At 48.4% G+C, this 14,126-nt stretch overlaps 1 protein-coding gene across 2 annotated transcripts in view; it reads left to right on the forward strand.

Annotated features, from left to right (window-relative positions):
* LTBP3 (latent transforming growth factor beta binding protein 3) overlaps positions 1-14,126 on the forward strand; it is a 339,672-nt gene that overhangs the window by 290,601 nt on the left and 34,945 nt on the right. For both annotated transcript variants that reach the window (XM_086938082.1, XM_086938083.1), the window contains exon 24: positions 1,631-1,771. In XM_086938082.1, coding sequence (XP_086794208.1) covers positions 1,631-1,771 — 141 coding nt within the window. The remainder of the gene's footprint in view (positions 1-1,630; positions 1,772-14,126) is intronic.

The following is a 14,126-nucleotide window of genomic DNA, read 5'->3' on the forward strand; positions in this document are numbered from 1 at the left end:
CTTTACTTTTATCCCAGCCTTACTCTATGCTGATGATGTGGTTCTGCATTCCCACACACGAAATGGTCTTACGTGACTCATAAGAGCATTTGTCCTATTCGAAGACAATCTTGATCTAGAAATCATCATAGCTAAGACACATTATGTGGTCATAATGAAGCAAAATGCCAAAATTAGGACAATTTCTATTAAGGGCAAAACTGTCATGAGGGTCAGTGAGTTTATATACCTAGGTATAACCTTTGATTCTAGGAACTACTGGTTGCCATGTCTTGCAAACCGCTGTCTGCATTTTAACCAATCTGTAGGGGTCTTGTTTGGGCTGGCAGCATGGGTGGGGAGAAAACCTATTCTGCCTCTGTTGGAAGTTTACGGACTCAAGTGTTTGCCGTTCTTGACATATGGTGCAGCCATAGGGGGATACTGGGACTGCTCTATGCTCCAATAGGAGGAGAATTGTTTTTGACGAAGATTACGGGGACTTATCCCTACCAGTTCACAACTCTTTCTTCATGAAAAACTAGACTTACCATTCATTGAAGATCATATTACCATTGTTTCGCTCCTCTTGTGGCTGGCGGTGTGAAGCAATCCACGCATATCGCTCAACCAAAAATTGATCCTAGATTGCATAAAACGTGATGACAGGTTATAGATCCCTTGGTTGGGTTATATAAAGAGAACTGCCAAAGCCCTAGGGAGGTCTAATTTATTTTCCTCCCCCACAGGTTAGGCTAGAATTAGAGGGATAAGACAAATGTGTTATATTTGAGCTCTGCCTCAGATGTGAGAGAGCTCAGTGTTTTGTCCAGACCGACGATGAGAGAATACCTAGCCATCAAAGTCTGTGATGACCCTGAGCCGCACCTTTCCCTGGTTAGAAATGTTTGGGAGTGTTCTTTGCTAACCAAGTTTCGGGTTCGCTCAATTCAGTTATCTTTGTTTCCCAACAGGCCAGTTTGATCCAAAAAGTATCTTAGTATGCCCTCTGTGACAACTACTCTCTGCAGACACTAGAGCACTTTACTTTTTTCTGTCATTAATATGAACCTTTCAGGCGCCGCTGTTTATTGCCTTACCTTAAAGCTTAGGCGTTTCGACCTTTCAGATCAGCTTTTTTATTTCCTTCACATGCTGTCTGAGCCAGCTGTTTGCTATGCTACAGGAGGATTTTTAATAGGAGCCCTTTGTTGGCATAATGCCATTAATTCCATTAATTCCTAGCAATTTGTATGTCTGTATTGAATTACTTTTTATTTATGGCCTATATGGGGTTTTAAGATGTGCTTTTTATTAGTGAATTTTATATGGACATTATTATGAACTTAAGTATGTTTATTTCCTTATGGCCGAATAGAGATTATTTGACTTGACAATTTGACTTGACGACATATGTAATCTACAACTCTAAACTAGAAATAAGCTTTAGTGCAATATGTTAGTGCAAATCATAAACACAGGCCTTTGTCTTCCTTAAATAATCATCTGCTAACACAATATGATTTGACTACAAAGGGTATTAAACACAATGGGTTTCCATTTGTCCCAAGACGAAAATGAACCTATGGATTGTATATCCTTGTTGCTTCAGCCCCTGATCGTGTCATTTGTTTTTTGACTTTATGTGCAGATGTCGATGAGTGTCAGGACCCATCCAGCTGTAAAAATGGGCGTTGTGTGAACACAGTGGGCTCCTTCTTCTGCGAGTGCAGTGCACCTTGGAGCCTAGATGCTAGTGGCAGAGAATGTGTCCTTCCAGAGACACAGGGAGGTAAGAAGGGACACAGATGAGATCAATAGTGTGTGCACATGTCTGTGTATAGGTATGCAGATTCAGATATATACATCATAGGAAGAGTTGTACATAAGTAGCCCACATCAGTGCATGGGAGGGAGTAACGGGAGGTGGAGCATGAGGGGTCTGGAGAAGTGCCCAAGAGAGGCAGCGTGCAGGCGAGAGGGGCCACGGGGAACCAGCACTGCATCGAAGCAGGGAAGTGATCCTCTTTGAACCAGCACCGGCGGTCGCCACGGGCGATTGAGCCGGCAGGGAGCGCGGGAGAGGTCACAGAAGGCAGGGTGCCATGGCGTTGGAGGTATGAAACAAGCGTGCCCCAGATGTCAAGCGGCCGGCTACGCGCCGGCATCAAGTCCCAGAATTCGGACAAAAGCGCCTGACAACGCGCAGCATCCTCGAGCCAAGCGCTGACCTTGAGCGCGGGTCTTCGATCCTAATGCATGGCGACCCTGCGGCGCGCGAGAACAACCAGCATGGCGGTGAGGCATCGGGACAGTGTTTCACAAAGCCTAAAAAGTATATCAGCGGGTCTGGTGTGACGGGCGCAGAGGTGAGCTCAGTGATGGCGGTACACACCTCACGCCAATACGCAGAGACCATGGGGCACAGTCAGGCAAAATGAGAGAAATCAGCAGCGGGGGCAGAGGAACGGAGATATCTATTGCTGGGAGCAAGGCCTATTCTGTACAGTTGAGTGGGGGAGCAGTACAGTCTGTGCAGATATATAAAATGTATGAAGCGGAGGCGGTAGTTAGGGGACAAACGTTTAGTTTGCTTGAAACAATACATCCAGACCTCCTGGGAGAGATCGGTGCCCAGGTCCTCACTCCAAGCAGAACGGGCTTGGTCAGCTGAAATCGAGGAAGCCGCCAGTGTAAGGGCATAAAGTCTGGAGACCAGTGTGCGGGGGGAGATGGAAGTGTATTCAAGGTCAAGGGCAGCCATTGAGGGAGGGGGCTGGGGAAATGTGGGGTGTAACTTCCGGCAGGCCGCTCTGAGTTGGTAGTAGAGCAGGGTGTCCAAGGGGCCGTACTCAGCTGGAAGAGAAAAGAAGTCGCCGGCAGGATATAGATCCAATAGCGTGGACAACCCCAGGCGAATCACGCTTTTTACCATCCCGGCCATCTGTAGGGAAGGAAATACCGGGTTGTATGCGATGGGCATGGTATTAGCGGAGACCAAGCTGGAGCCGGACTATCTCCAAAGACCATCCCAAGCCCAGCGCAGGATCTCCACCTTATCAATCTCTCGGTGCGGGGCCTTGCTGGTGCGAAGATAGCCATCTGAAGCGGCAAGGGGTCAGCCTCCACCGCCACGTGCAGCCAGAAGGGAAGGAAGCTGGCTTGGACACTGAGGGCTTATAATTTGAAATCCGGGGCACCCAGCCCGCCACACGTTAAGGGGAAATTGAGAATGTCAACCGGAAACAGAAATGGAGGCACATCAGTTGGCTGCAGTTGAGGGTACTTTCTCTCAAGACCGAAGCTCTGACTCCAATACAGAAACCCTTACACCTGGGCAATAAACAGTGAGAAACTGCCACAAACGGTGAGTAAACTGCCCCAAAAAGTTACACACAAGGAAAAAAAAGAAATCTGCTGTTGGGCCTCCACTGCCTTCAGGCCCTGGTTGGCACCGACAACTGATCACAGAAAGTCTGGCCTCGGCTCAGCTCCGAAAATACAGTCAAAGGGTATCTATCTGAAACAGTCCACCTCCGAATCGAAAAAATCTTTGGAACCGAAAAGATCCAAAGTAGACACGTCCACATCTTCGGGAAACCGAAACCTTCGGATCCGAAAAGACATTCGGACAGTAGCTCTAAATCTAAAGCCTCGGATCCGAAACACTCGTCACCCAGGCCTACAGGAGACAAAATATAGTCTAAAACAAGTACAGTTGACCATTCTTCAGAGGAGGTTCAACCAGTCTTTAAAAAAGTGCATCACTAATTGGACAACAAACAAAAACATCTAGTAGGTCATCCAGATTCAGGAAGAACACTTACTAGACCTCCTCAAGAACATGTAATTTCTGCAAAGAAGAGAAAACAGGAGGATAAAGACACCAGTCCACTTAGTATTACTCCTCCTCCAATACCACATACTGCTTCACCTCAACAGTCTCCAGACCATTCCCCCCAATCATATAACACCTGACGGGGGAACACTACAACTGTTCTTTCCACAATGGGTAAACATCACATCAGATCAATGGCTGTTGGATGTTATCCAGCGTGGTATTGTATGGAGCTAATCTCAATCAATCAATCAATCAAAGAACTTGTAAACTACTTACCCGTGAGGGTCTCAAGGCGCTGAAAGGAGGGGGGGTTGCTGCTACTGCTCGAGGAGCCAGTTCTTGAGAAGCCTCCTGAAGGTGAGCAGGTCTTGGGTCTGCCGTAGATGGGTGGGGAGGGTGTTTCAAGTCTTGGCAGCGAGGAAGGAGAAGGATCTGCCACCGGAGGTTGTTCGTTGGATGCGCGGGATGACGGCAAGGGAGAGGCTGGCGGAGCGGAGCTGGCGGCCCGGGGTGTAGAAGTTGAGTCTGTTGTACAGGTAGGCTGGTCCGGTGTTGTGGAGAGCCTTGTGTGCGTGCGTGAGGAGCTTGACAGTGATCCTCTTGTTGACGGAGAGCCAGTTCAGGTCTCTCAGGTGGGAGGAGGTGTGGCTGCGACGGGGGATGTTGAGGATCAGCCGGGCAGAGGCATTTTGGAAATGGTTCGACTCCTTCTTTCAGAACCGCTTTCAAAGAGTCAAAATAAAATCCTTCACGTCCGATCCTCTCCCCGTGACCAGAGGGGTCCCCCAAGGATCCGTTCTCTCCCCTCAACTGTTCAACATATATATGGTACCCCTCACCATCATACTGAAGAAAGCTATCATCCCCTTCCACCTCTACGCAGACGACACACAGATCTACATAGAAACAACCTCCTTCAACGACATTCTAAGGCTCAACAACACTCTCATAGAAATCCAAGACTGGCTAGGGACGAATCACCTCAAACTCAACCAAGGAAAGACCGAGATCCTACTCATCTCCAACAAAGATGACAACCCCCAAATCACCGAATGGGTGAAAGCGATTAACGCTCTCAAAGTTAATCTCACCTTGACCAACTCAGTAAAATCACTCGGAATCACTCTTGACCACAAACTGTCAATGACGAACCACATTAAGAACTCCGCAAAGAGTGCCTTCTTCAGTCTGAAACTCCTAAACAAAATCAAACCACACATCCCCCAGAGGGATCTCCAACAAGCCACACAAGCACTGGTGCTATCCAGACTAGACTATGGGATTGCAACCCTATCCGGCACAGCCCTATCCCACCTTGCACCACTGAAAACCACCCTCAACGCAGCCGCCAGAATGGTCTCTGGTGCAAAAAAATTCGACCACATATCGCCCGCACTCAAGGATTTAAAATGGGTCCCAGTGGAAATGCGCACCAACTTCAGAACGGCCTGTCTCACGCATAAAGCTTTGCACACAGGGAAACCGGAATACTTAGCCTCCAAGCTCAAGAAAGCGGGTCAATCCAGAAACCTCAGAAGCTCAAACTCACTACTACTCATCCCCCTAAAAACACGGAAACAAAAAAACGCAAACCGCTCTTTTGCTGGCAACGCCCCAAAAATCTGGAACTCCATCCCAGTGGACATCAGAACCAACCCCTCCTTCCCAGATTTCAAGAGCCGCCTAAAAACCCTCTACCTCAATCGCGCATTCCCGAACTCTACCTCAGCAGCTCACCCTGCTACCCTGACTACCTCAAAGACACTACCTCAATCCCGCCCGCACGCGCCAAAGAAGTTTGTTAACCCCTGATCTTGTATGAACATTTTTGTACTGTACTACTCCGCACCCGTTCCCTCCAGAACGATTGTCAAGCGCTCCAATACCCTCGGGTCTGGCCAGCGCTATAGAAAACTCCAAAAATAAAATAAATAATAAAGTAGTCCAGCCTTCTGCTGATGAGGGCTTGGGTCACCGTTCTTCTGGTTTCGGTTGGGATTCAGCATGCGGAGGGTGTTGTAGCAGGTGGAGGAGATGGCGTTGGCCTGTTTTGACATGGAGAGGGAGGAGTCAAGGATGAATCCTAGGTTGCGTGCGTGGTCCGTGGGTGTTGGAGCTGTTCCCAGAGTGGGCGGCCACCAGGAGTCGTCCCACGCAGAGGGGTTGGGGTCGAGAATGAGGACCTCCGTTTTGTCTGAGTTCAGCTTCAGGCGGCTGTTTCTCATCCACTCGGCGACGGCCTTTATTCCCTCGTGGACGTTGGTTTTGGCGGTGTGTGAGTTCTTGGTGAGGGAGAGGATGAGCTGGGTATCGTCGGCGTATAAGATGATGTTCAGGTTGTGCTGGCGGGCCACCTGTGCGAGGGGGGCCATGTAGATGTTGAACAGGGTCGGGCTGAGGGATGAGCCCTGGGGTACGCCGCAGATGATGTCAGTGGCTCCGGAGCGGAAGGGTGGGAGGCGGACTCGCTGGGTTCTGCCGGAGAGGGAGGACATGGTCCAGTCCAGGGCCTTCTTCTGGACTCCGGATTCTTAGAGGCGTGTTCTTAGTGTGCGGTGGCAGACCATGTCGAAGGCGGCTGACAGGTCCAGGAGAATGAGGGCAGAAGTGTTGCCGTTGTCAAGTTGGCGTCTGATGTCATCTGTAGCGGATGTCTCGGTGCTGTGGCTTTCGTCTGATTCCGGACTTTGATGGGTCTAGGAAGCTGTTGTCCTCGAGGTGGCGGGTCAGCTGTATGTTGTGCTCCAAAACACATCACCTTGTTTTCAAAAAATATCTACACAACATCAAAACCTGTTAAAAGAAGAAATTTAAGCTCTATCAAAATAAGGAGCAATAGAATCAGTGGCAATACGACAACACGGAAAGGGGGTTAGCTCTATTTACTTTCTAATTCCCAAATAGAACGGAACTCTAAGACTCATTGTAAGAAAGTGACTCTGTATGCCTGGTGCTTTTCGAACTGGTGCTGAGCACATTGCTTCTTTTAGAGTGTCAAAAGCCTTTTGCCAACTAACAGTCCAGTTGATTTTCTTGGGCATCTTCTTGGAGGTGAGGGGAGTCACAATGGATCCATATCCCTTCACAAACCTCCTGTAGTACCCAGTCAAGCCAAGGAGTGCCCTGACTTGAGTCTGGGTTGTCGGAGCTGCCCAGTCCATGTTACTCTGGATCTTGGGTTGTAGGGGTTGTAGCCGGCCGCCACCCACAAGGTGGCCCAAGTACACCACAGTGCCCTGCCCTATCTGGCAATTGGATGCCTTGTTAGTTAGGCCTGCAGACTGCAGGGCTGCTAAAACCTTCCCAAGGGGAATCAGGTGATCCTGCCAGGTGGAGCTAAAGACAGCAATATCATCAAGATAAGTTGAACTAAAGGACTCCAACCCATTCAGGACTTAATTCACCAACCTCTAGAAGGTGGCAGGGGCATTCTTTAACCCAAAAGGCATTACAGTAAACTGATAGTGCCCATCAGGTGTGGAGAATGCTGTTTTCTCTTTTGCTCCTGAGGTCATGCCAATCTGCCAGTACCCTGCAGTTAAGTCAAAGGTACTGAGAAATGTGGCTGCCCCCAACTTGTCTATCATTTCATCTGCTCTTGGAATAGGGTGAGCATCTGTCTTGGTGACAGAGTTGAGCCCTCTGTAGTCCACACAGAACCTCATCTCTATCTTTTCACCCTGTTGAGGAGATTTGGGGACCAGAACCACTGGACTAGCCCAGGGGCTCTCAGAGGGTTCAATAACCCCTAACTCCAGCATCTTGCTGACTTCAGCCTTGATGCTTTCTTTGACTTGATCTGACTGGCGATAGATCTTGTTTTTGACAGGTGAACTGTCATCAGTGTCCACATCATGTTTATATGTCACCTCTGGAGGAAATTGTAGCACCTTTCGGCATAAATTTAATCATGTATGCCGACGACACCCAACTCGTTGTTTCCCTAAACCAGTCGGCCCATTGTCAGGAAAATCTATCCGCGTGCCTCAAAAACATCTCCAAGTGGATGAGCGAATCTCTCCTTAAACTAAATGGCGAGAAATCAGAGATCCTATTGCTAGGCAACCAAACCAAACTCCCCACCAAACTTTTGTGGCTATCTTGTATGGGAACAACCCCCACTCCAAAAAAAGAAATAAAGAGCCTAGGTGTCTGGCTCGATCAGGACCTTAACTTCCAAACACAAGCCAGGAAAACCGCTGGAACCTGCTTTGGCCTCCTGCGCACCGCACGCAAAATCCTCCCCCTCCTACCCCCTCAATCCAGGAAACTCCTCATCCAGGGCCTCATTATATCCAGATTACGGAAACGCTCTATACCTTGGCGCTCCAAAATTGGCCATCAACAAACTCCAACATGTCCAGAATGCAGCAGCCAGGCTGCTAACAGGCACAAAACACCGATGCTCTGCGGAGCCCGCCCTAAACTCTCTACATTGGCTCCCAATCCCTGAAAGAATCACTTTCAAAACCCTGCGTATCACAGACAAAATCCTTCAAGACAAGGGACCCCCTACCTTGAGATCCTTGGTCAAACCATACAAAGCTAACAGGAAGCTAAGATCCGACCTCCTTTCCCTGGCAAGCGTCCCCAGAATCAAGAGAGCACGATCAGAGGGACGTCTATTTTCATATAACGCCCCTAAGCTGTGGAACTCCCTACCCCTCAACATCTGTAGGGAGACCAATCTACTAACATTCCGCAAACTATTGAAAACGTGGCTTTTCCCCTAGGTCACTCTGCTCCAGATACATTCTTACGAGTCCAGCGCTGGGACGCCCACGGGTAGCTTACGCGCTCTATAAATCCCCTTCCAATTCCAATTCCAATTCCATCATGGGTACGCCAGTTTGTCAGGCCAGGGGTCAGGGAGAAGAGACTAGCATACTGTTGCAAGACTTGCTTGCAGTCAGTCTGCTGTTGGGCAGAGAGGGTGTCTTAAAAGACTACTCCAACCACTGACCCATCTTTTGGGCTGTAAGAGAGGAGATCAGGGAGAGGTTCACTATCTGCTTCCTGTTCCTCATCAGTCACCATCAGAATGGTGATGTCAGCCCTGTCATTGTAGAGCTTTAGGCGGTTCACATGGATAACCCTCTTGGGTGTCCTGCTTCTGCCCTGGTCAACTAAGTAAGTGACCTCACTCTTTTTCTGTAGGATAGGGTAAGGGCCACTCCATTTCACTTTGAGAGACCTTGGTGCCACTGGCTCCAAAACCCACACCTGTTGCCCAGGTTGAAATTCAACCAGTGCAGCTTTTTGGTCATACCAGTGCTTCTGAAGCTCCTGGCTGGCTTTAAGATTCTTGGATACTTTGTCCATGTACTCAGCCATGCTGGACCTTAGGCCAAGTACATAGTCCACAATGTCTTGCTTGGGTTCTTGGAGAGGCCTCTCCCAACCCTTTTTCACAAGACAAAGTGGTCCCCTCACAGGATGACCAAACAGAAGTTCAAAGGGGGAAAACCCTACTCCCATCTGTGGCACTTCCCTATAAGGGAAAAGCAGGCATGGCAACCGGACATCCCATCTCCTCTTGAGTTTTTCAGGGAGCCCCATGATCATTGCTTTCAATGTCTTGTTGAACCTTTCAACAAGACATTGGTTTGTGGATGGTATGGGGTAGTAAACTTGTACTTCACACCACACTCCTTCCACATGTGTTTTAGGTAAGCAGACATGAAGTTAGAACCTCTGACTGAAACCACCTCCTTAGGAAACCTTACCCATGTGAATACACCCAGGAGGGCCTTGGCTACTGCAGGAGCTTTAGTAGTCCTAAGTGGAATTGCTTCAGGGTGCCTAGTAGCATGATCCACTACCACTCAAATTAATTTGTTCCCTGAGGCTGTCGGAGGTTCAAGTGGACCCACAATGTCCACACCTACCCTTTCAAAGGGAACCCCCATCACTGGCAGTGGTATCAGGGGGGCCTTTGGGTGGCCACCTGTCTTGCCACTGGCTTGACAGATAACACGGGAGCTAACAAACTCCTTCACCTTTTGGAGCATCTGGGCCAGTAGAAGTGACTCACTAGCCTTTCCCAAGTTTTGGTTTGCCCCAGATGTCCAGCTAGGGGGATGTCATGATCCAAAGTTAGGAGGAACTTCCTGTACTTCTGTGGCACCACCACCCTCCTGGTGGTTCCAGGAGTGGGGTTTCTTGCCTCAGCATACAGTAATCCCTCTTCCCAATAAGCTCTGTGGGTACCACTGACATCTCCCTGTGCTTCTGAAACAGCTTGCTGCCTCAGGCTTTGAAAAGTGGGACAGTCTTGCTAACCCTGGCACAGCTCTTCACTAGTGGGACCCCCTGGGCCCAGGAGTTCAACCTGGTAAGGCTCAAGCTCCATGGACTCAGCTCCCTCTAGGGTTTCCAAGTCCTCTCTCTGAGGAGGGGGTCCTGAGAGCTTTGCTGTGTAGAAGCTGGTTCCCCAGTCGTCTTGCTTTTTCTCTTGGTTGGTTGGGCCATACTTTCAGGCTCCAAACCTACTTGTTCACCCTTCATTTTGCTCTGTGCTCTTGTTTAAACACACACCAATTCAGGCATACCCAGAATGGCTGCAGGGGTTTTAAACTCAACTTCAGCCCAGGCTGAGATTTCTATGTCATTGCCAAGCAGGCAGTCAGCTGGTAATTTCTGAGAGATCACTACCTGTTTCAGGCGAGTAACCCTCCCCCCAGCCTAGTGTCACCATAGCCACAGGATGAATAGTGGTAACACTGTCAGCATTGGTGACTGGAAACGTTTTTTCCAACTAGGTATTGCTCAGGGGAAACCAGTGTATCTCTCACCATAGTGACACTGGCAACTGTATCCCTCAGAGCTTTTATTCTTTTTCCATTCTCCCAGGGGTACTCTAAATACTTCTTTAAGTTGGATGGCCACACAGCTGCATTGGCAAACTCAGCCTCCCCCATGGAAACTAGACTTGCTTGAGTGTACGTCCAGCTTTGCTCTGGGCACTCTTCTGATCACAGTTGTAGACTTGGTGCCCCAGGATTAACTGTACTGGGTGCTTTATGGTCTTTGTTGTGGGGGCAATTTTTGTCTACAGTTAAATGTCCCAGCTTCTTTCAGTTGTTACAATAGGCCTTGGAGGGATCAAAGTTCTTCCCCTAAAGGGCTGAGGCACTGAAACTGCCCTCATCGCCGCTACCGACGACATCAGGATCCTACTCGACAGCGGAGAAACCGCAGCCCTCATCCTCCTGGACCTGTCAGCCGCTTTCCACACAGTCTGCCACTGCACGCTAAAAACACGCCTATACAACGCCGGAATGCAAGAAAAGGCCCTGGACTAGACCACCTCCTTCCTCACCGGGAGAACCCAGAGCGTCCGCCTCCCCCCCTTCCGCTCCAAAGCCACCAAGATCATCTGCGGCGTACCTCAAGGATCATCCCTCAGCCCAACGTTGTTCAATGTATACATAGCACCGCTCGCCCACGTCGCCCGACAACACGACCTAAACATCATCTTCTATGCTGACGAAACCCAGTTGATGCTCTTGCTCACCAAGGACCGCCAAAACCAACCTCCACGAAAGAATGAAGGCCGTCGCCGACTGGATGAGGAACTGCCGTCTGAAGTTGAACTCAGACAAGATGGAAGTCCTCCTCCTCGGTCCGACCCCCTCAGCCTGGGATGACTCCTGGTGGCCGACGGCACTAGGAGCACCCCTACACCCACCGACCACGCACGAAACCTAGGGGTCTTCCTCAACTCCACACTCTCCATGACAAAGCAGGTCAACGCCTTCTACTCCTCCTGCTTCAACACCCTGCGCATGCTTCGCAGAATCTTCAAGTGGATCCCCACCACAACTAGAAGGATGGGCACCCAGACCATTGTCAGCAGTTGCCTGGACTATGGCAACGCACTCTAGGCAGGAGCCTCGGCCAAACTCCTGAAACAGCTCCAACGCATCCAGAACACCTCCGCACACCTGATCCTCGACATCCCGCACCGCAGCCGCATCACACCCCACCTGAGAAACCTGCACTGGCTCCCCATCAACAAGAGGATACCCTTCAAGCTCCTCACCCATGCACACAAGGCACTCCACAACACCGGACCAGCGTACCTCAACAGCCGACTCAGCCTCTACACCCCTTTACTCTTCTTATTTCACAAGCCCCCTCAAAGGCTATGAACCACTTGGTGATGTCATCACCTTCCTCAAATTTAGGGACAATACCTTTGGGGATTTTAGGATCAGAAATGTCTTCCCTATCCTTTTTTCTTTAGTATTGCTACCCTCATTGATGGGTGCTAAACCAATCTCTTTCCTTTCTTTTTCTAGAGCCAGGAGTCTGGACTCTAGGTCTGTTCTTTTGGCCAGCTTTGCTAAAAAGCTGTCATCTTCACTGGGGCTATTCCCAATGTTTTCCCTGGGGCCTGGTCCACCTGTGTGAGGCCTAGGATCCCAGAGATTGATTCTTGGAGTGAAGGGTATTTGGGCCCTCTCCTCCCTAGAGCTGACTGGGGGGTATTATCCTCCTCCTCTGACACCTTTTCCCCTTCTGACTGGTCATCACCATTTTCAGAGGGGTGGCCTTTAGCATACTCTGCCAGGATCTCCTGGAGCCCTAGTTTGGTTGGATGCAGGCCCATTGGTATATTTTTAAGTTTGCATAAGGACCTCAATTCCTTGAAATTCAAGTGTAAGTAAGGTGTGAGGTCGAGCTCCTCAGCCAGGTCCATGGTGTTATCTTTACTAATAGCTGGGTTCTGTTGAGACATTCTAACCTGACAGTTCTATCCCTCTACCCTTGACTATAGTGACTTTTATTTTTCAAAAATTCTAATGGGACTCAAGCAAGGCCCTGACAAGACTTTTAGTATTTTGGAAAAAACTATTTCAGAATTCTAAAGATAATTTATGAGTTCTGTTGTGTGATCAGGTGGTAACCAAGTAGTCCAACAAATGCAAGTTTGTATCCCACCACTGATCCACCAATGTAAGAAAGTGACTCTGTATATACTGTACCAAAGTAAGGTACGGTGTGTACAGAGACCAAAGTCCCCAGAGATTTAGTGGAGGCTAAAGTTAGATATAACCTTACTCTCTAAAGTGGTAGCTTAGTCGAGCAGGAAGGCAGTATCAGAACACAGTGTAAAGCATTTGTTGTACAAACTCAGTCAGCAAATGGTCTCACACACTCAAGTACTGGACTCTAGGCCAATTATTTTAAATCAAAAGATATAGTTGCTTTATTTTAGAACCAATAAGGTATCAATATATACTTTCTCAGAATGGATTACTTTAGTTAAATACTTTTCAAATGGGCAATAGACTTTTTGAATACAATAGTCGCAGTTTGTTGCAATAGGCAACACAATTTCAAACACAATGCTACATTGATCTCAATGGGAATTTCAAGTTCAATACAATTAGTTACTTTGTAGATTACTTTTCTAACCCCAAGACTGGATCCTAGATTCAGTCCTGGGACATGACCTGTAAATAGTTAAGCAAAAGCGTTTTGGTTACAGTCGTGATTTTTAAGGAAAATTATTGTATTTTAAAAATTGACAGAAACTTTTTCAGTTGAAAATACCAATGTTATCCTATGGAAGGAAATTCAGTGTGCAGGTAAAGTATGTTTACGTTACTTTTGTAATCCAGTGCTGGACTCCTAGGTTCAGCACTGGGACATCTATCTAAAACAGGTAAGTAATTAAGTTTTTATCGTTGGCACGATTTTTAAAGAATATTTGTAAGTTTCAGAAATCGACACAGAAACTTTTCAGCAAAAAGCAGGCAATTATATCCTACGGAAGGAAATTCAAGTTACTGGTGAGTATGGTTAGAATTACTTTTCAGAGTCAGTACTGGGCTAAAAAATGCAGCACTGAGGTCTCTCCTGATAACAGGTTAGTAAATCGGAATTCGTTGTTCGGCTGATTTTAGAGGAATATTTTAAAGTTCCAAAACTCCACACTTAGAAGAATTTCCAAGTGAAACCAGTCAATGTTAGCCTATGGAAGAAAAGTGAGTTATCTGCTTTTAGGTAAGTACTTGACTGGCTGAGTTAAAGTTCTGGGCATAGACTCAGTGGTCTCGCAGGGTCAGGTAGGTACAGTTGGTACACCCTCAGCGGCACAGGGGAAACCGGGTGCAGAGGTTGTTAGGCCCAATGTTATCCAATGAAAGGCAGGGGGCCTTCGGTTGGTGGCTGCTTGCTAGCAGGCCACGCGGCTGTGGGAGCTAGGCTCCTGGTGACTTGCTCAGGGCAAATGCGGAAGTAGGATAGGACAAAGGTTGCACTGCCAGGGGCACTCGGGCGGCTGGGTGCAAGGTGC

This window comes from Lissotriton vulgaris, chromosome 9, assembly GCF_964263255.1.
Source record: "Lissotriton vulgaris chromosome 9, aLisVul1.2, whole genome shotgun sequence".
Classification (NCBI taxonomy): Eukaryota; Metazoa; Chordata; class Amphibia; order Caudata; family Salamandridae; genus Lissotriton; species Lissotriton vulgaris.